Raw genomic sequence first — 20,999 nt, 5'->3', positions numbered from 1 at the left:
AAAAACCCTTCCCAACACAAGAAAGTACTAATTAGACCAGGGACCAAGAATCCTCAAAACAGCCATCTATAAACTACAAGCACAGTTAAAGGCAGAGCTGTAGATTTCCTAACTCCAGTATTGCCACCAGTTGATGAATCTGAAATATCTTGAAACATCTCTCTGGTGGATTTGTTGAAAAGCTCATTCTTCCGTACAGAGAACTCTATTGCTAACAGGAAGGTCTCATCTCTATATCGTTAAATAGCTCTCTACGCCCATTTTCAAGAGCTCACACTTTCCAGGTTGCTAGGTGAGGCAGCTCAAACATTTGTTAGCCATGGAGTGCAGTGTGCAAATACAGGACTGCTTTATTATGAGGCTGGTCTCATAATTCAGCGTAGAAGAGAGTCAAAGCCGAAACATTCTGCAGTTCAAGCCATTCTGTTTTTTTCTCCCCATCAAGTTATTTTTGCCGCATAATCAGCAGGCCTGCACCAGTTGTTATGCTAGAAGGCACAGCATACACTTATTCATGTTAAAATTCATTGAGTTGTTCCTAACTTTGTACTATCAAATCAATGTCAAGGCTTATAGACTAAGCAGCCTTGAGATCTTATGACAGCACAATCATTTTTCTTCCAGGCTGCATTTTTATCATAGGACCTATGGGTACAAGTGACTTATCGGTAACCGTGCTTTGGGTGTTGTGGATATAGCTTAGAACTAATGGCATCTTTGACCACTAGACAAAAAAGAATATTCACTCCAGTCTGGTGTAGGTCTGTGGGGTGCATTGTTATCCACTGACCTGGGAAAGCACTTAAGCACAGGTTTAACTATATATGTGCTTTGCCGAGTCAGAGCCAGACACAGCTACTTATGAATGCTACCACCAAACTCAACGTGTCAGCTATCAAAGTGTTTGTTTCACCTGTATTTAAACAAGAACTACAGACAACTTGGTGCAAAACGTAGTATCTGCACAACACTTAAAATAAAGATCAATGAAGTTCCCAAGTATGTTTTGCTGGGGGGAAGCTTCTCAAATCCCCCATCATAGCAGGGAAGATTCCATCTCATTGCTATGTTTGAGTGGAAAACTCCCATCAGAACCCACCTAAACACATAACCAGACTCTCTCTCAGAGTATGAAAGGTGAGATGTCAATGTGAATCAGTAACACACCGCAACACTCTACTGGCTGCATCCTGCAACAAGTCACCGTACAGATTTGTCATAAATAAAGAGTTCTTTATTGAGATCAACATTTCATTGAGATTCAACAAAGTATTTATAAACCGTTGCAAGAATATGTGAAGTAAATCATATATTAAAAGGTAAAATAATAAAAATTATTCTTACCAGGTTTAAAATACTAGCAACTACTCCAGCACATCACAAATTAAAACAAGAGGATCCACTGCTATACTAATCACAAAGCCATCTACACAAGAGAAATGTATATTCACCCAAATGCAGGAAGAAACAACTATTACATTTATATTTTAACATTGAGAATCAGAATTAAATAAAGGCCCAGAGAGCAAAAAATATTTAAGAAAAAAGTAATTGTACAATAGCAGCTTTTATTGAAAAGGCATCCTTTTTGTTCTAGGCCTCATTAATTTAACATGTAACTAATTAGGAAAGAGTGTATTACTTGGGTTTTCACAAGCTTCCTTTTCTAAGGCCGTACTTCATCTTAATTTCACATTTTACATGGTTTTCCAAGAAAGTGCTACTCAATTTAGTTCAAAATAAACTTAAGTAAAAACAAACTGCTGCTGGGGCTGAAAATTCACTGGAATGTTCAAGTGCAGAATGTAATAATTCACATGTAACAAATTAAAAAAACTTTATAACAAAGAGAGGTCGGAAAGATTGCTGGGGTAATTAAAAAGTCACATGACAACCAATTTATCAAGAGATCTTGGTACAGGCATTAGGGACAAATCAAACTATAAGTACTGGAAGGAAAGATTACTTTAGTATATTTCAACTGAGAAGTTTAGACAAACTGCACCATTAGGAACCTATGGAGTATGAGATAGCAAAAAAAATTTAAATTAACCAAGAAAATAACCTGTTAAAAATCAAGATACAAACAAAAAACACAAATAAAAATAATTTTCCTTAGGCAATCCCAAGGCAAATCCAGAGAATATGTACATTAAAAATATTCATCTTCACAAATTTTGATAATGAAACAGACGACATCCAAAGAGAAATTCATTTACCGTTCTAAAACACCATAGGCCAAGACAAAAAGTCTCAGTGTGTGTGTGTTAACCTACGCTCAATTAAAGCGAGGGAAAGTGGTCCGACACAATCCAGTGTAGAAAATACTGTAACCTTGGATACAGTTTCCAAGGACACTGGGCCCTTGGCTAACAGTATAATAGCTCAGAAGCTGAATGCAACACTGAGTCATTTTAATGACTAGGATATGTAAGTGGAATGATCCTTCTTGTGCAATGCCCTTATCAGTGGTATCTAAATGTAAAACATTCACGTCATGAGAACCCTTTGAAGGTGTTTAGAAAAATGCCTTTTGCTTGACATGATCAGTGTAACACTGCCTGCCACGTTCCCATTCTGTACAGAGCAGGGGACTAGTAGTGCCATACTCCAATAAGCTCTACTGTAATTATACTCATAAATGCCCTTTCCCCCTATTTATGTGCCAAAGACGTGCTGGATACTTCTAACAGAGATAACATATTTGCTTAACAAGCGGGTACATTAAAAAAAGAACATAATTAGAAGCGACTTTTGCCACAGTGCAATGACCAGTACTGTATTTGGAATACAAGTTTGCTGTAGAGTTTCCACACTGTAGCTACTTTAGCTCGGGCCATGCTCTTAAACCTGAAAGAAGAAGAGCCGCGGAGGAAGCCCATGCTAATAAAAAGCTTCCCTTGTCCCAGTACAGCATGTATACAAGCTAATACCTTGAGTCAGCCGAGTACTTAAGCATGCAAACAGCGCCATTGCTTTCAGCGGTACAAACCGTGTGTTTACCGTTAGACGTTTGCTTAAGTCCTTTGCTGAATCGGGGCCCAAGGGTCTGATCCTGCTAACTTACTACTGTAAGTCCTATACTAGTCAGTGGGACTACTTGCAATAGTAAGCACCAGGCATGAGGAGAAGTGTACAGCAGCACATGGCATGGCAAGAAGCGTATTGTCAAGGTTAAGCATGAAATATTTGACGAGGGAGACAATTATCTTGTCACAATGAGCTGTTCTGAGGTCTATTGCACTTATACAACACAACTAGTAAGTAAAATAGTGGCCAGCCAATCAGAAATCAGCTTGCTTCGATAAACTTTGCACAGCAGAAGGTGGGTGCTGATTGTTATTGAAAAGCTGCCACTTGATTAGCTTGGATCTGATACCAGGAGGCGCAGTATGTTACTTATTAGATCAATAAGCAGGTTTCTGAGACTAGGAAGATCTATTTTAAATTTAATTCATGTAAATAAGGGTCATTCACCTAGCATTCTTATTAGCCAAGATCTCTTTCATTTGGTGTATATTAATCTGTGAATAGAACTAACCTTTTATACAAACCATCATTTTTATCCCTATGCAATTTTGTTCACAGAAAATCAAAACCACAGGTCAATATTAGCTATTTACTTAGAACAGAGACAAGGCTTGCTTTGACAGCTGTTGACATCTTGGAAAGAAGGAAGCTTCTCTCAAGGTCTGTTTGAGAAACTACAATAAATCAATGAATGATGAAATCATCAGTTATACTGAGAAAACAAACAGCAACTCTTGCTTACCTCACAGAGTCAAAACTAAGAGGCCATATAGTGGTAAGGCCCTTTTGAAACAAAAGCACATTTCCATTGGATTAAAAATTCTGTAAAGCAATGAGTAATTCAGAAGTTCAAGCACTGTTATGTTCTTTCTGAACTGGGAAGTTGTCTTCACAGTAAACTTATTTTATTTCTGTATTCTGCGCTGTCATCTGGATGTTGTATCTAAAGAAAGAATCTTATACATCTAGATTTGAGAGTAACATCATCTGATAGCCTGATACATTAATCACTTACTGTCCAGACAGCAGCACTGGCCAACAGCACCCATGTATTTCACATTTGTGCAGTCTGCTGGGAAATCTCGAATTCCAGCGTGAAAAAGCTAATATCTGTTTGAACTATGAACTCAAAGGCAACCAGTGCCATCAGTTCTGGGAGTCTGGGAAAGAGTGAGCCATGATGGACAACATTAAATTGCATGAGATACGCATAGGAGTCCCATCAAGAAAAGCATTTTTACACACCACAAATGTGTAGTGAAATATACAGGAGTGGGCATTTGATATTAGTGGGGTATGATTTTCAACACGATGTGCAGCAACTTAGTTATATGATTAGAAAATAAAGCGCAGAGGGCTAAATGCATAATACATCATTTTGAAAGTATATCCCCTTAAGTCTGCAGTTGAAGGACAAGTCCAGTAGAGGGGAAAAAAGGTCTGTCTAGTATTTACATCAAAGTAAAGACTGCAAGTTTTAAAATCCAGCTGCCTGTACTGAAGCCTAAAGATACAGGGGCGGCTCTAGGGATTTTGCCGCCCCAAGCACGGCAGGCAGGCCGCCTCCGGCGGTTTGCCTGCGGAGGGTCCGCTGGTCCCGGCGGTGCTGCCAGAGCACCCGCCGCGGCTTGCCACCCCAAGCACGCGCTTGGCGTGTTAGGGCCTGGAGCCGCCCCTGAAAGATATGGTATGATAAATTTAGATACAATGATTTTTATCCCAGTTTCTTCTCCCAATACTAACCCACTAAATGTATGAATAAAATGTATTCTGTAATACAGAACAATAATTCTATAAATAAACAATGGCTCATTGCAACCTAACAATCCATTTCCTTCTAGGTCAATAACTTACTTCTCCTTGAACATTACTGTCACTTCTTGTGCATTGTAATACTGTAGGAGCAAATATCTAAGGAAAAACACCACTCTGGGTTCATATAGTAAAATTAGAGGAAAGAATAGTTAGCAAATACACATTTCACGCATTTGGTTAAGGGGCCGTTTCAGTTTAAACACACACAGCCTAGTATTTCATCTTTCTTGAAACAGTAAGACCTATTCCACCTCATGCATCAATTTACCTTGATTACCACAGTGAGTTGCTACATCTCAAAAAGTGCTAACCAATTTCAGCTTGAGAGAGATTGAAATGCCACAGTGCAACATTCTCTGATTATTTCTGAAAACCTCAATGATGGCTTGAACCTTCCAGTGAAATTCTTCATGGGGAACTCATATGAGAGAGTGGTTTTGACCCATTGCAGTACAGAAGAAATGCAGAAATGAACATTTCACTACTCTAACCGCTGCCCAAAAAAGCCTTCAGTGTTTATTCCCCTACATCACCACCATCAAGACCATGTCTTGTCATTGACTGATGTGATCCCTCCTTCAGCGTAAGTCCTTTCAAAGCAGGTCTGGCAAAATGAGGCCTGGAGGTTTCGGCTCCACACAGTTGATCCAGAAGTTTGCACAGCTTGCATGGTACTGGTGCCCTCCATAAGCCAGTTTGAAATGATCCGTTTCTGAATTAAACGCCTAGAATAACAAAAATTGAAACAAGTGTGACAGTCCCATCTGCTCAGTGATGTCAGAGCTAAAGAGGAGATCAGACATCTGCGGATGTGTTTACACTAAGAAGGCACAGTACCATCAGACCTCGCCCCGTCACTCTATAGACATCATCCTCAACTGCAGAATTGGACCAAATGGCAAGCAAAATTTCATTTTAGTCTGCAAGAATTTCTGAAGACAGACCGCATCCCCAACTGCAATGGCTAAAGCTGTAAGCTTCAGTCACTATACCAGGTTTTAGTAGTGGACATGTACTGAATGGTTTGATTAGTATTACATTTGACCTCAAACCTGGGAGCTAATCCAACTTGCTGCATGCATCTTTCACTAATTATCTTCTAAATGTGGGAAACAGTACACTGTACTGTACCTCAGAGATAACTTCTTAGCACAGCCCATAACTAAGCATTTCAAATTATTTCATTCACTGGGCCAAATTGCTCCGTGATTTAAGGGGTTGCAATTCCTCTGATCGCAAAGTTGCGCCTGCTTACTGCAGGTCCAGGTACAGTTTGGTCCAGTGTCTTCTGTTAGGAGCAACTACTTTATAAGAAAAACTTTTTCAATAAAGAGTGAAAAATCTATAAAGAAGATGAAGAATATCAGATGGGGTTTGATGTAGTTGTTGCTAGTAGGAGATAGTGCTTAGATGTCTGAGTAAACAACAACAAAAAAAGCAGTTATAGGGCTTATTTTACATAAGCTCTTTTGGGGAAAAGATTACATTTTTTTTCCCATTCAACAACAGAACAGCTAGCAGCTTTTCATTGTAATTCCCTATTGCAAGGCTCTCTTGAAGAGCTCAGAGTTACCTTCTGGAATACTGCTGAAAAAATATTTGTTTGACCGAAAAAAACCAAACCAAAAACATTTTTACTCTGGATTTCTAAACCCACGATAGCCTTTGTGTTACCCCAAAGCAATAGCTGGAGCATCACTTTGTAAGACAACAAAAGGTCAAAGATTATCTCACACGAAAGCTACAGTTCTCCTTCCACAACAAGAAACCAGGAAGCTGTAGCTGTTCAGAAACCATCACAGTGAATTATCTACCACACCACAAAAGTAGTACAAAAAACAGGAAGTTATTCACAATATACTGGCATGCAGACAAGACAAGGGGGAGGATTCGAGCATGTGTTAGTTGATCAAATTGGATGTTACAGTCACAGAAATGACTATAAGAAAAGGATTCATGATTGGTACAATTGAGAATGACAGTGGAAGGCTGGTCACAAGTCTTGCCTTCCATGCTCATAATTAAGAGGATGAATCTATAAAAAAGAGTATCATTTTACTCATTCGTACTTTTCTAGGATGCTCTTCCACAGGTTTCTCTTCTTTCTGAAATAATGTTGAAACCAAAAGATCAACAAAACTCCCGATGTATATGAATTGGCCGGTTATTAATCACTGTCTCTCTATTCTGGGGTCCCTCCTCCCCACATTGAAGGCAATGACCCCCTCCTGGCTTCACAGGCACAGGTACATTTTATAAGGAAAATTCATTACAAGCTTTTTTTTAAAATAATCTCAGCTTCCAAGTCTGTTCCCCATGCTGCCCTTTATAAATGGATTTAACGCCTCAGCCTTTATACACAGCTGCCACCAGTTACATCTCTCCCATGCCTGTTGAGCACTGGTGATGGTGGTGGGGTTAATCTTCCAGATGATGTGGTAGTAACAACGTTTGAGCCCTGCCTACAGTACAGATTCCACCTTTCCTACCATTGGTGGTAAATTACAGCCAGGACGTTTGTTAGCATAGACTAGGCATAGATGGAGAGTTAAAGTAGTAAATGCAAAATGGGTTTGGCACTTACTTTACTTCTAGAATCCACATTCAAGAGGCACACCCCACAGGCGAGGTCTTGGGCATTTTTAATCCCAGGACGCAGCATACAAGAAGAGAAATCCAATGAGTTTTCATCTGGCTACAGAAATAACGAGACAGTTGGGTTTAGGCAATTTCAGTGGCTGGAAAAAAAATTCTCACACATGACGACAAATTACTGGTGCGGCTGCTGTGGAGGGGCATGAAGCCAAACGAAGTCACAGGGCAAAGATAGCATACTACACATGCCCATAAATGGATGCCCACTTTAATCAAAGCCATTAGCATATTTTCAGACGTACTATGTAATATCCACGGCCATTCATTTATCACATTCAAGCACTTGAAAAAGGATTAGATAACAGAGGAGAGAATATTTGAGTTCTGTTTCCACTTCAAAAGGGACCACGCTTCTGAAACCAGAGCACAAGTGGCTGCTGCTATACAATTTTTGCATACCAAGGAGAGGGCTGAGATATACACAGGTAGGCAACACATTCTTTTCTGTTATAAAGATGCCATAGGATAAATTACCATTGAGGCTAGTGCAGTTTCTAGATTGGCAACTAGGGTTAATCAGATCAAGGTTAATCACTCACAATTTTGCACTAATGTCTAACCCATAGCAGGGCAGTTAATAGTCAAGGATTTTCCTGTATTTGGAATGGGGGCATATCAGTGCACAGCTGAATATTAATGGCTGGCCAAACCAGGCGACAATTAAGAGGGCTAATTGTTTTATTTTGTATATTAGTTTGTGTTATGGAGAGGAGTGTGAGGACAACTGTGTGTTTAAACAGAAAAGAGATCTCAGTATGTATTATAGCTTTCCTGATGCACGGTTTTACTGTTAGGCGACAAGAGAAATGGTCAATGCAATTTTGCATTTGGGTGGTGTATAAACACTGACGCTCGTTTGAAGGATCGTTGGAACATGTAATATTTAAACAATCAAAAGCAATGCATAGAAATACAAATGCAAGAGGCTTTTAAAAATTCTGGGTGATCATAAAACAGATGTGTACTTGTAATCCATAGTATAGGTATTCTAATCACGATCCCATAGCTGAACAATTTAAGAAATAATTGGAATCCTGAAATTTTTTTTTAATCTTTGAGTAGATCAATCAAATGAATAAAGGCACTCTAATATTTGTTTATCAAATGCATGAGTGAAGCAAATGAGAAGGTCATATAGTAATTTGCAATGAAAAACCATAAGGCTGTGCATAAAATTACCTTGTAACAAAATTAATCCTTTAAATGATAAAATTAACCTTTTCAAGCACATGCCTGTGAGCTAGAGGACTCATACGTACTTAATTGGCACTTCTGCTCCATTTGGAATCCATGATTGTAATTTTACAGGAAGGTATGTGCTATACATTAGGTACCAAGCAGACTCATTATCTGCTTTTTAAAACAAAACCAAAGCCAATCATTTGCTATTGGTTTAAAACTTAAAAAATATGAGTGGAAATGTTGTGGAGATGTGCTGCAATACTCTGATCCTCCCACGTCAAAAACTCTACTAGCATGTTTGAAACTGGTCCTTATCAAATAGCAAGAAACCTGTGTTTGGGGGAATTAACTGTATTTGGCTATGCTAGTAAACGACTGGTTAAGGACCAATATACGAGTTGGGAATTGAATACTGAAGTCAGATGTTTAAAACAAAAAAACCCCCTTGATTGTAACTCGGGATGAAATTTCACAATTGTCACTAGGGAGTGAGGTTAGTGGGTCAGGGAGGGAAGGATGGAAGAAAGGAGAGAGAAAAATGTGAATAATTTATTCTAGCCCTCCCTCAACTCCAACAGAAAAAACACACAATTGCCTAAGCCTCATTGATCAGATTTGCTTTAGGTCCTGGCTTCAGTGGTAGAATTAGCCTCTCTTTGCAGTAAGATCCTCCCTGAGCGAAACCATTTAGCAAACGTAGTAAACACGTTTTTCCTTGCCCACCAGAGGCAAGAGTTTTCCCCACACGTGCTCTGCTCACCAATCATAGCATTTTGCTACATGAGGGCAAAGTTGTGGCAAAACTGAGTACAGAAACATGAAAGCTGCCGACAGGATCATGTGCACAGGGATGCACCACACCAGCCAAAGATTCGCAACAGTTTAGGAGTGATGGTTTCTTTTTACATCATGACCAGATAGCAAGGCAGTGACACAGTTCTATACATCTTTGGGAAAAAGACTTATCTACCAAACAATTACTAGTTGTATACTGCACTAAGGCCAGACTGTGACATTCTCACTCACACTGAAGAGTAGCTTACTCCATGAGTAATCCCACTGACATCAATAGACTACTAGTTAAATAAGGTTCTACAGTGTGAGAGAAGGGAATCACAATCTGGCCACTAATTACGAATACTCTGAAGTACTTACTAATATATAAATACTTAGTACACCCAATTTAAATATGAAAGAATCCTGCATGAATGTTAAGAAATCTTTTACATTCGAAACAGCATTTTTGATGACAGCTATCTACCTTGAGAGGAGAATGCTCATCACAGTAGTACCTAGGGGCGTTCACCGATATCTCAACCTGTCCTAAAACTGAGCAACAATATTTTGATGTTATCAATTGTTGCATTAGATAAAGCCAGTCAGAATCTGACAAGGTTTTATTAAGATCTTTTTGCCACCAATATGTGGTACTCATGAGGTGGGAGAGAGGAGATGCCCATTATTTGTAGTCTCCATTTTTCAGGGACTGTCAAAAGTTTATTTCAAGTGAAAAGCCAGCATACTAGATCTCACCTTGCAACTCCTTCTCAGTAAAAGAGACAGTAGGATTTTTAATATGCATGATTACTCTGCATGCAGGGATCTGTGAATTAAGTATTCAGTGATACGAGACAGTATTGTGGAAATGATGCATTTATTAATGCTGGACATGTTCCACTGGTCTTAATCTAAGGATTAAAGGCTCCTTCACTATGCACTGAGTTCAAAACAACCATTCCAGTGGATCATGTCAATGTCCCCCAAATTAATGATTCCCCCAAAATGTGCTGAGCTATTATTGTGGTTAAGTGCTTGCCAGAAAAATCCATTATATACCCGTACCCATCTCTCTATTCTACACCAATGTTATTTAATTGCAACCAAAGATGATGGTTAAAAATGGAAAAAGCTTAATGGAAGGTTAGAATTTTATTGCCTTCTATTTTTAAATTTTCCTTTCTCTTCCTGCCCCCCCATCACAAAAGGATTCTCCTTCACCCTGAGCCCCAAGTAGCTCTTTCTTCATCCCATTACCTCTAAATTCCCTGCAAGCATGGACGCCCCTTCTTCTCAATCATCAGCCATCTAAAAATTACATAGAACCATTCTACCATGGTATCGACAGCGCTCTCCCAACTGGCTACCCAGGAAGCTGTGAGAGAAGAGAAGAGAAGCACCTCCCAGAGCTCACGAGTTGTATCTGGCTATGGCCGTTCCAGCCAGAGGAGGGAAAGAGCTCAAAACAAGCATTATTATTTAGTCTGCAGCAGTGGCCAAAATGGGCTAGGCACTTTCCAAAACCAGAGCAAGACACACAGTCCTTACTTGGAAGATCTTGCAGTCAAGTCAGTCTCCTGCGGAGCACTAGAACTAGGGAAGCTCACTCCTGGAGAGTCACGAAGGCACTTATTTTCCCTTTCAAGATTCAGGTTTATTTGGGGATATATCGTCAATTTCATTAGGAAATGAGGCAATCCCAACACCTTGTGCGCACACAGTATTTTTCACCTGAAGAGCTCAAACCGATTCGTTACCCTCATTTTACAAATGGAGAAAATAAGGAACAGGGAGTTTAAGTGACTCCTCAAGGTGTCATAAGGTACATAATGCTCCATCCATGTACTTAAACGGGAGGGTTCCTGTAACAAAGAGGCAGCTTAATTATGGCCTTACCGTTAAAGCTGCAAGTGACATGAAGCTTATTAGGTTGTTCCATACTTTATCGATGTCCTTTAGCAGCTGTTGGAGTTTCTCACTACACACTGCGGTGGCCTTGATACCCAGTTCAACTCGTTTTGTTACTCTATAGACCTCAACAACCCCTGTCAAAATTAGAGTTGTGAATTATAGGCAAGTTGCTAATTCCCAAGCAGAGCATACTAGAGATTTCCAAAACTGAGACTCAGAAAGAGCACCTAATAGACATTGCACACATTTTGAGAAACATCTGTGACCACCTTAATCTGTTTCACTTAAAGTTGTCCTGGTTAAAGTTGTTTCGTTGTTACGTTGCCGATCAATTAGAGAACATCCTCATTTAAAGTTGCACAACGCTCCCTTATAACGCTGTTTGGCAGCCGCCTGCTTTGTCCATGACTTGCAGGAAGAGCAGCCCGTTGAAACTAGCAGGTGGGGGCTTGGAACCAGGGTGAACCGGCAGCCCCCCATCAGTCCCCTGCTCCCCTAAGTTCCCTGTGCACTCCCCTAAGTTCCCTGCATGGCAGCCGCCTAGCAGGCTATCAATTGCCAGCAGTTCAGCTGTTCCTCCCCCCACTGCCATGTGCTGCTCCTGCCCTCTGCCTTGGTGCTGTTCCTCAGAGCCTCCTCCTTTGGTGTGGGGGGTGTGGTGGAGAGGAGAGGGGCTAATGTCAGGATGTCCCTCCCACTCCTGCCCCCGGCTTACCCGATTTCCATAGAGCTGGGGGGGGGGAGGGCGGGAAGGGAACACAACAGGGCTCAGGACAGAGGGAGCTTGCTGGCAGCAGGGGCTGTCTCAACTTGCTGATCTACTTAAAAAGGCCATGTACTTAAAGTGGTGTCAGTGTACTTAAAGGGGAAATGTGCATCTCTCTCTCTCATACACACAGGGTGTGTCTGTCTGCCATGCTGTCTCCCCTCCCTCTATTTCTGCTGCCTTGTAGAGTGTGAGGCTATATTAACAACGTGTTAACCCATGATGGCTCAGCCGAGTGCTACTTCATCATTTAGCAGTAAAAACGAGGAGTCTTGTGGCACCTTAAAGACTAACAAATTTATCAGAGCATAAGCTTTCGTGGGCTATGACTCACTTCTCCATACATCTGAAGAAGTGGGTTTTAGCGCACAAAAGCTTATACTCTAATAAATTTGTTAGTCTTTAAGGTGCCACTAGACTCCTCATTGTTTTGGTTAAAACAGACTAACACAGCTACCCAGGGCTTTGGAGCGGAGTGCGGAGCAGCTCCGGAGCAGTGGAGCTGCAGGTTTTTGCCTGGAGCTGGAGCGGAGCTGGAGCACAGCTCCAAAGCCCTGCCGCTACCCCTCTGAAATTTAGCGGTAAGGCTGGGAAATATTCCACCCTCTTACAGACTCCTCCACCTCAACCAGACTTCACAATCATCATTGCTGTGTACAATATTAAATTGTTCGTTTAAAACTTATACTGTGTGTACACACACACACACACACACACGCACACACACAGAGTCTTTTGTCTGGTGAAAAAAAGTTCCCTGGAACCTAACCTCCTCCTATTTATATTAATTCTTATGGGGAAATTGGATTCGCTTAAAGTCGCATTTTTCACGAAAATAACTACAATGTTAATTGAGGGGTTACTGTATTCATTTGGCTAAAGAGTCACTCATCATTCCAGTTTGGAAATTCATTAAGCTAAAGACACCACTTGAAAACAATAACATCCTCTTATTTTAAATGGGGGAACACTTAATGTAAGAGACATAATAAAATGAAACATACCTAATAAATATTCCATGCCTTGTGCCGACTGGATTACTTCAGTGCAAACAGACGAACTACTGATTCCATTTAGGGTATCATTTGCCTTCTTAATGACCTAGCAGAAAGGATGCTGGTAACACCACCAGTTTATTTACCTTAAAGTAACTTTTACAAACAAAATTTCAAAAAAGAGAAACTGCAGTACTAAAGAGAGATCAATGCAATTAGCAGGAGAGTTGGTATAAGCCATCATATGGGTTTAATTTGTTCTTGCTTATAACTATACACAGATCAGGGTAGAAGAGTGGCCATGTTTAGAATTCAATCATCCTCATTTAACTGTCCTTTTTGCTGATGGAAATTAAGCATGTGTTCAGGAATTTTGTTTAAAAACAATGTTTTGCAACGTTTACTATCCATTTAATCCAACAAAACACTTCAAGGAGGAAAACTATTGTAGCTGCAAACATAAGGGCCCAAGTTATCAAAAGCGACTAGTGATCTTGGGTGCCCAACCTGAGACATCTTAAAGGGGCCTGCTTTTCTGAAAGTGCTGAGCCTCCGCCCTCTGAAAATCAGGCCCCTATAAAGATGTCTTCTATGATTCTATGTCTCAAGTTGGGCTGCCAAAAACTGAAGCACCCAAATTAACTAGTCACTTGAAAATTTAGGCAACAGCTAAATTAACTGTAAGTAACAAAGAGCAAGATACTAGCTTTATTTGAGAAGGTGACATATCTGGTTAGATTAAGTATGTGTTTTATATAAGTTACTTGTTTTCTATTGACACATTAATTTTTAAATGACAATTCATGCAAGCCCATGCATAGCCTGTCCAGATGCTCAGAGTCTGAAATAGTATATCAGGCGGTATGCTCGGAAAAGAGGAGGTAATTTTGGTAGAGGTTACACACTTACTTGTAGGGCACTTCCCAAACATCTCTGCCACTCATATGCATACCTCTCGCTTTCCTATTTGAAAAGAAAAGGAGAGTCTGAATTCTGTTCCTAAACTCTTTATAGTTTATTATACTTCAGCTGAATGGGCATAGAAAAGATTCTCTCTCTCCTTGTATGTCATCTATTTGCAGACCAACCCTAAATGTGATTTTCCTGTATTAATTTCTCATTTTGGCCCGGTGTTCATACAAAACAGCAGATTGTCACATAAGGTTATGAAGGATGGATTTGGGAAAAAAATATTTTGCATCTTTTTCCATGCAAGCAGGACAACCAATAGAAAGTAAATATTCTCTTTGTATCTTAACTGAAACATTTGATCCACGGGAGCTATAAGACAAATTGAAAGTAATGAAAGAAGAAATCAGAATTGGTGAAAGCTCCAATTGCAAGTGCCTACCATAGCTGCGAAAAGCAACAAAGAGTCCTGTGGCACCTTATGGACTAACAGAAGTATTGGAGCATGAGCTTTTGTGGGTGAATACCCACTTCGTATTCACCCACGAAAGCTTATGCTCCAACACTTCTGTTAGTCCATAAGGTGCCACAGGACTCTGTTGCTTTTTGCAGATCCAGACTAACATGGCTACCCCTCTGATACTTGATACCATAGCTGCATAGGTCACAGGGCTGCATATTTGTTACTGAGATGTGGAAGAATGGAATCCAACTTTTAGAGAGGGCTTTACATTTTCAAAGCACTTTACAACCAATTCTTTACACAGGTGAGTGCAAGAAGTAAATACAGCATGGACAAGTATCAGAGGGGGAGCCGTGTTAGTCTGGATCTGTAAAAGCAGCAAAGAGTCCTGTGGCACCTTACAGACTAACAGACGTATTGGAGCATAAGCTTTCGTGGGTGAATACCCACTTCACTAAGAGTCAAAGTAATTTCCCAAAGCCAGTGGACCCAGGGCCAACGCTGAGATTACATTTTAGGAATTACTGGTTTCCGGGCACAGCCTTAGACCACTTGATCACAGTGACTGAAATGATTTCAAGCGATGTGTCTAAAACACATCATGTTTCTACCTAAAAATAAGGAAGCTGGACATTGTATGTTTGGATTAAAGATATTTATGACTGTGAAAATTCAATCTTAAACAGCAGTGTTGTATGAGAAGTTACATAAATTGATTTTCCTCCCAAATCAACCTAGTGAAGCTTAATGTGTCACAGAGGTGATGTGAGTCATCAAAAAGAGGTGGACCAACCGTGGTGCTCTAAATATGCATTTACGGGCAGACCTCGTGAAGCCATTCTTTTTACAGAAGATTATTTCTATGCTGTCTTGATACTCTGCTCAGAAAAAGAGGAGCTGTCCAAATAAGTTGGGGAACAAAAGGAATAAAAGCACCTTTCCAAACATATGCATTTATAGGCTTCACACAGTAAACAACTATCTGAAGCATCCCCTACCCCCAATATCGTAATACACCACAGTTCATCTGGCTAATTATCCTTTAAATGCATCTTACCAATTCCTCGCAGTTTAGAACAGCTTTCTTTGTTACACATGTGCATCTAGTCAAGTGCAGGGATGTGCCACAGAAGTATAACTAATATACCACTGTGACTATACCTATTACTGAAATTGGGTAGCTGGCATGAACGTTTTAAACAACAACGTATTATTGATCATTCCTAAAGCACCATACACGTGGCATGGAGCTTTATAGACAGCTAGCAAGAAATCTCCTCCTCAAGCAGCTTACAGTCCAAGGGCCCAAACCTGCATGGAACTGAGCACCCCTTTCAGGAACATGACCCAAACTGTAAATCTAATTATAATCTCAAACAGCTGGAAGTTGGGATATTTTTAATATTGCATTGGTCCATGCCTTACTCGCTTTCCAGGCCATTCCTTACCTCTACCTCCCCAGTTAGATCTTTATATTTGTCTCTGATGACAGGCAAAGCAGGCTTCTCACTCAACGTATTTGAGCGATCTCTAAACGGTTGCTCCAAAGCTGGTGAAGGAGAGGAACGGCTTATTTCTCTGTCGCCCAGACTCAAGCTCCTTTTGTGAGACCCTATAAGAAATTATATTACAAGCTAATTATTTACAGCAATAGAAAAGCCCTTAAAATTAGCATAGTGCTGCACTGACAGCCCAGGAGAATGAAGTTCTCTGTTCACTTAGCATATAAAACAGCAGGGCAAGCTTCCCCAGGCAAGGTGATGAGACTACAGTTCAACCTTCAAGCCCATTCAATGCTTACAATACTTGCAATGTATAAAACAAAAAATAGTTAACTGTAAAAGGGCTTGATCCAAATCCTCTGAAGTCAATGGAAAGACTCACATTGATTTCAGTGGGCTTTGGGCTCTGGCTCCAAAGAGGAATCTCTCATTTAACCATTGATGGAAGTAGCACAATACGCAGACAGGAGCATATATGCGGTGAACCACCCTGAACATGCTCACCTTGAACAGAGAGGTCAAAGGTAGCAAGTTCACTCTTGATCATTTCTTCACTAGATTTCATCTTGCCTTGCGAAGTTGCCATCAAGAAGTCAAATTTGCTGATTTTTGGCTTTTCGCTTTGGAATTCTCCGAAGTCATCCATGCATTCTTTTGCCATTTCAGATAAGATACCATCGGTAGCTAAGTCAATCTCTGGGCTTGCGTCAACTGTTGCTGACTCCTTCGCTTCTGACAAAGGTCTTGAGAACTCTCTGAAGCCTTCAATCTCATCATCACTTTGACAGCTGGACCTGGGACCAGGATCTTTAAAGTTTGCGAAGGCTGCAAATTTAACATCCTGTAGAACATCTTCAGTAGAAAAGGTTGTCACTTTGGAAACTGTTGTCATGGTAATGTTTTCTGAACTGCCAAACAAAGTCTCCTTCTTCTGAAGAACTGAAGTAGCTGAAGAGGCTCCACTTCCTGAAGAAAGGACAAAGGAAGAGAGCTTCCTGCTCTGATGAATGTCTTCTGTGTCAGACCAGTCATAGCTTGCAAGGCTGCTTACTGCGGAGCCACTGTTATAGTTTCCAAAGGGAGCACATTTTAAGTCATCTATATCTGAGAGAGAAACAAGAACGCACAATTACAGACTCTCCCAAGGTCAAGTAGAACTCCCTACACTGTACATAAATGATACCCACTAGCTGTAAATCTCCAAGATCCATAATAGATGTATTGGTCTTGCACCTGGTGTAACAACTAAATATGAGGTTTAATCTAGACCTTGCACAAAAAATAACCTTAAAAATTGCTATATACAGAGCTATAAATTATCTCTACTTATATTAAGTGTAAAACCTCGACTTCCTGAACGTTAAGTATCAGAGGGGTCGCCGTGTTAGTCTGAACCCACAAAAACAACGAGGAGTCCGGTGGCACCTTAAAGATTAACAGATTTATTCGGACTCCTCTTGTGTTCCTGAACATTATATTTTATATTAAACTGTAGGTCACCATCTTCATTATACATACCAGTAACAAAGAAACAATATACTCGGTAAAACTAACATTTCCAGACAGTACATACTGTACACGCTGACATTTCATTTTTGTGGTACGCTCGTTAGAGAAACAGCAGGCAAAATGTAAATGTTAGCAACCCAAATATCTTATCAAATTAGCAAAATTGACTATTAGCCTAACTTTCTCCTCCCACCTCAGGGCTCAGAATGTGCCCCAAAGAATAAATACAAATATTACTGTATGTTATGAAGATGATGTAGGCATGTAAAAAACCACTAGTTCTGTTCCTTTGAATTATAAATGAGTGAAGTGCTGCATGAATCAGATTGTTGTTTAAGCATAAAAGTTTCAGGAAAAATATGAATGCTGCGAAGATCTTTGTTTTTGCCACGTGTGTTACTGATTTAGACAACTAGATAGAAAACCAACCACGTTACACAAATCTTCAATCAAGCATTTATACTCACCCAGTAGTTATACGGGCCAGTATGTCCTGTTGCTGCCATAAATGAGTGTAAAAGAGGCAAGAGACTCCGTTTGCTTCACTAAGCCCACCAAAGGAAGCTATGCAGTGATTGGTTTCTGCCAGGCTCTGTCGGTTACTGATTCAACTTTTTTTTTTAATTTAGATTGAGATTGTTCCATATGGGGAGACATAAAAAGCCAGGGGACATATAATTTTTGTGAAAGCATTTTAAAAAAAAGCTATGGTTGATGTTTGTTTTCAGGCTTTAACAATTGTCATTTTGGATTAGACACTCAGCGGCTGCTCAGTGCCCTGGGTAAAATGGTCTCAAGATAAAGCAAACACAAACACATATTCTCTTAGCATCATTTTAGCAGAGGCTGGTCTGATAAACATTTTGGTCCTGACTGGCTTGCATGCAGTAACAACAGTTCAGGTTTAATAAAAAGTGCGGAAACAAGTTGACATTCCAGCTGGCCTTTTAATTCAATCTGACTACGCTAGCCTGAGGATTAAACCCACTTTTACAAAACATTGCTGCCTTCATTTATTCATTTTACTGGAAGGGGAGAATACACGGAGCTTCAGGCTGCTTTCCTGACCTGACCTGATCCACATACATGATTAATCGAGAAGTCCGACAACTGGAAGAATTGCAGGGAAGTTTAATGGCTGCCAAAACGAAGTGAAGAGCTCCTTTGCATTGTATCCGTGAGGCATAAAGTCTCACAGATTAGATTTTTTCCTAAGAAATGCCGTTTGGGCTGTTGCAGCATTTGAGTGACTGACTGTATCGTCATAAGAATAAGTAGAAGAATACATGATGATCATATTATGAAGATCTGCAGAGTCTACTGTGAGTGGCCTCTTATTTTGGCCAAGGAGGAGAAGCAGATCTTAAAAGAATACATCATTGTATTTTTTCCCCTCAATCTGACTCCTGGCTCAAACCCATACCGAGGGCTTGGATTAGAAACCAGAACTCTCAATCCTTTGCTCTAACCAGTAGACCAATCTTACGCTATAATCTCCCTGGCAAAGGCAGCAAGAAGATTTTAATTCTTTAACAATTAAAGGTTCAGATCCTGCAACTGAATCCACATGCACTGGCTTGCATAGATTCAGATGTAGGATCGGAATTTAAGAGCTCCGTTCTACAAATGCTTACTCGTTTGAGCAGTCCCATTGACTTCAATGGGATCACCTCAGGTGAGTAAAATTTTACAGGAAAGGACCCTTAGAAAATATAACAAACCCTGGGTAAAATTATTTTATACCTAATACAGAGCCAGAGCAATTTATTAAAAAGCTAAGTAATGAAAATAAAAATATGGGTGTAATTCTAAATGCCATAAGACAAACTAGGTGCTATCATAAATACTGTTTTAACCCCTTTGTAAAATCAATACGGTTTGGGTAGTTTGTGTATTGCATTGTCACTCAAAAGTCCTCCCCTTCCCCCGCAATGGGAAACGGAGTCACAATCCTTGTGATGGTTGCAACAGGCAGCAGGTTTAAAGCTTGACCCAGGTTCTCATTTAACTCATCTGCTGTGTAGAGTAAAAATAGTTTCATTTCTTTTTTCCTGAAAGGCAGCTGAGCTGCCTTCCACCAGACTAATATACAGAGAAACAGTTGACATGTGAAAACCACTCAGTGTTGGACTCAAGGGAACTCTTCATGACGTGGGTATTTTTATTACTGGCACAATGATGTTTTATTAGACAATGTTAAGAACTGCTCCTGCAGTAGCTTATTTCCTAGAGACCAGAGATAAATTTAATGAAAAAATTTGCTTCAGTAAAAACACTGCAGCTAGAACCCCTGGTAATAAAAGCTTCATTTTACTGTTGCGGATCTGAACTAATTCTAATGTCTTCACCAAATACAGCTTCTATGCAAGAAATATCTGTAGTCCTCATTCAAGAAACTCATGCAAATGGCAGAATTTGAGCCAATAGAAGGGAGTGAAACATCTTTAAAAATATATTACAGAATGAGCAAAGATTGAATTCATTAAAAAATTTTTTCCATGTGCTTTGCTTTCAAGGTACTGTAATCTTCCTGTCTAGGCAGTGTCTGGCAATTTCTACTTCAGAAAATATTTAATAATGGATACAAGATGAATAGCAAGTCATAATTTAACTTTTCAAGACTGATTAGCATTTTTGGCAACCTGAATGGCATTTCAGCCTATACTGAGCTAAATTTCATTAGCACTTTTTGAAAAACATATTGCAAAGAGTCCTGTCAAAGTAAGTCAAGCCATGAATAGATCATGCAAGACAATCTTTAATTACTCCTCTCATAATTCTAACCACCAAAAGTATATGCAATATATTACAGGGTAATAAGGAAGTGTTCCCTGAACAGAAATGCTGGTAATTTCTTGGCTTCTTTCTGAAAGGATGAAAAATATATTTTGCTTTTTATATTTATGATAATATAAAAATTGGAATGATAATCATTCCCATATAGTTAAATATAATTATCACAGCAGGCCCCCAATGTTAGACATTGGTATATCTTGCAGTCAGACTAAAATTCAAGTACAGTACAGTACGTACGGATCCCCAAATTACTGAAAGAAACAAGTGTGAAAGGGGAATAAAGGAGAAAGATTGTAAGATTAAAATAAAACAGGAACATCTGGCTCCCATTTAGGTTATATTAGATATGACCAGACTTGAGCACAGATCAGATATTTAACTGTTTTAAACATATGTATATATTTAAATACCTATTTAAGCATACAGGTGCTCCAGATCATTTTAGCCAGTTCTATTCCACTAGAATCCTGTGTTTTTATGAAACAGAATAGTGAAAACAGCTGAAGTGCAATATGGATGCATCACTAGTGCCGGCAGTTAAAAGGTAACTGCTTTCATGTTCTCCCTTGAATAAGAGCTGCCAGTTGTGTTAGCTGGGTTACAAAATTAATAGATAACGTATCTAGATAATTTACCACCAAGTCATTTTGAACTGTATGTTTCCAGGAGCAAAAAGGTACTGCTTTAAT

At 39.7% G+C, this 20,999-nt stretch overlaps 1 protein-coding gene across 5 annotated transcripts in view; it reads right to left on the bottom strand.

Moving 5' to 3' along the window:
• Positions 1–1,242: 1,242 nt before the first annotated feature.
• The window catches only part of SYNRG (synergin gamma), a 61,065-nt gene continuing 41,308 nt past the window's right edge, over positions 1,243–20,999 (bottom strand). The window contains exons 16-23 of one of the 5 annotated variants that reach the window (XM_039507322.1): positions 16,510–17,109; positions 15,952–16,115; positions 14,041–14,094; positions 13,141–13,237; positions 11,356–11,504; positions 7,430–7,540; positions 6,915–6,950; positions 1,243–5,570 (exon numbers count right to left, since the gene is read on the bottom strand). In XM_039507322.1, the coding sequence (XP_039363256.1) occupies positions 5,439–5,570; positions 6,915–6,950; positions 7,430–7,540; positions 11,356–11,504; positions 13,141–13,237; positions 14,041–14,094; positions 15,952–16,115; positions 16,510–17,109 (1,343 nt within the window). In that variant the 3' untranslated portion in view covers positions 1,243–5,438. Of the gene's footprint in view, positions 5,571–6,914; positions 6,951–7,429; positions 7,541–11,355; positions 11,505–13,140; positions 13,238–14,040; positions 14,095–15,951; positions 16,116–16,509; positions 17,110–20,999 lie in introns of those variants that run through there. The other 4 variants (XM_039507324.1, XM_039507327.1, XM_039507323.1 and 1 more) reach the window with 4 other exon arrangements.

The sequence above is a fragment of the Mauremys reevesii genome, linkage group 20, assembly GCF_016161935.1.
Source record: "Mauremys reevesii isolate NIE-2019 linkage group 20, ASM1616193v1, whole genome shotgun sequence".
NCBI classification, from domain to species: domain Eukaryota; kingdom Metazoa; phylum Chordata; order Testudines; family Geoemydidae; genus Mauremys; species Mauremys reevesii.
This window is presented reverse-complemented; position numbering and strand designations above follow the sequence as displayed.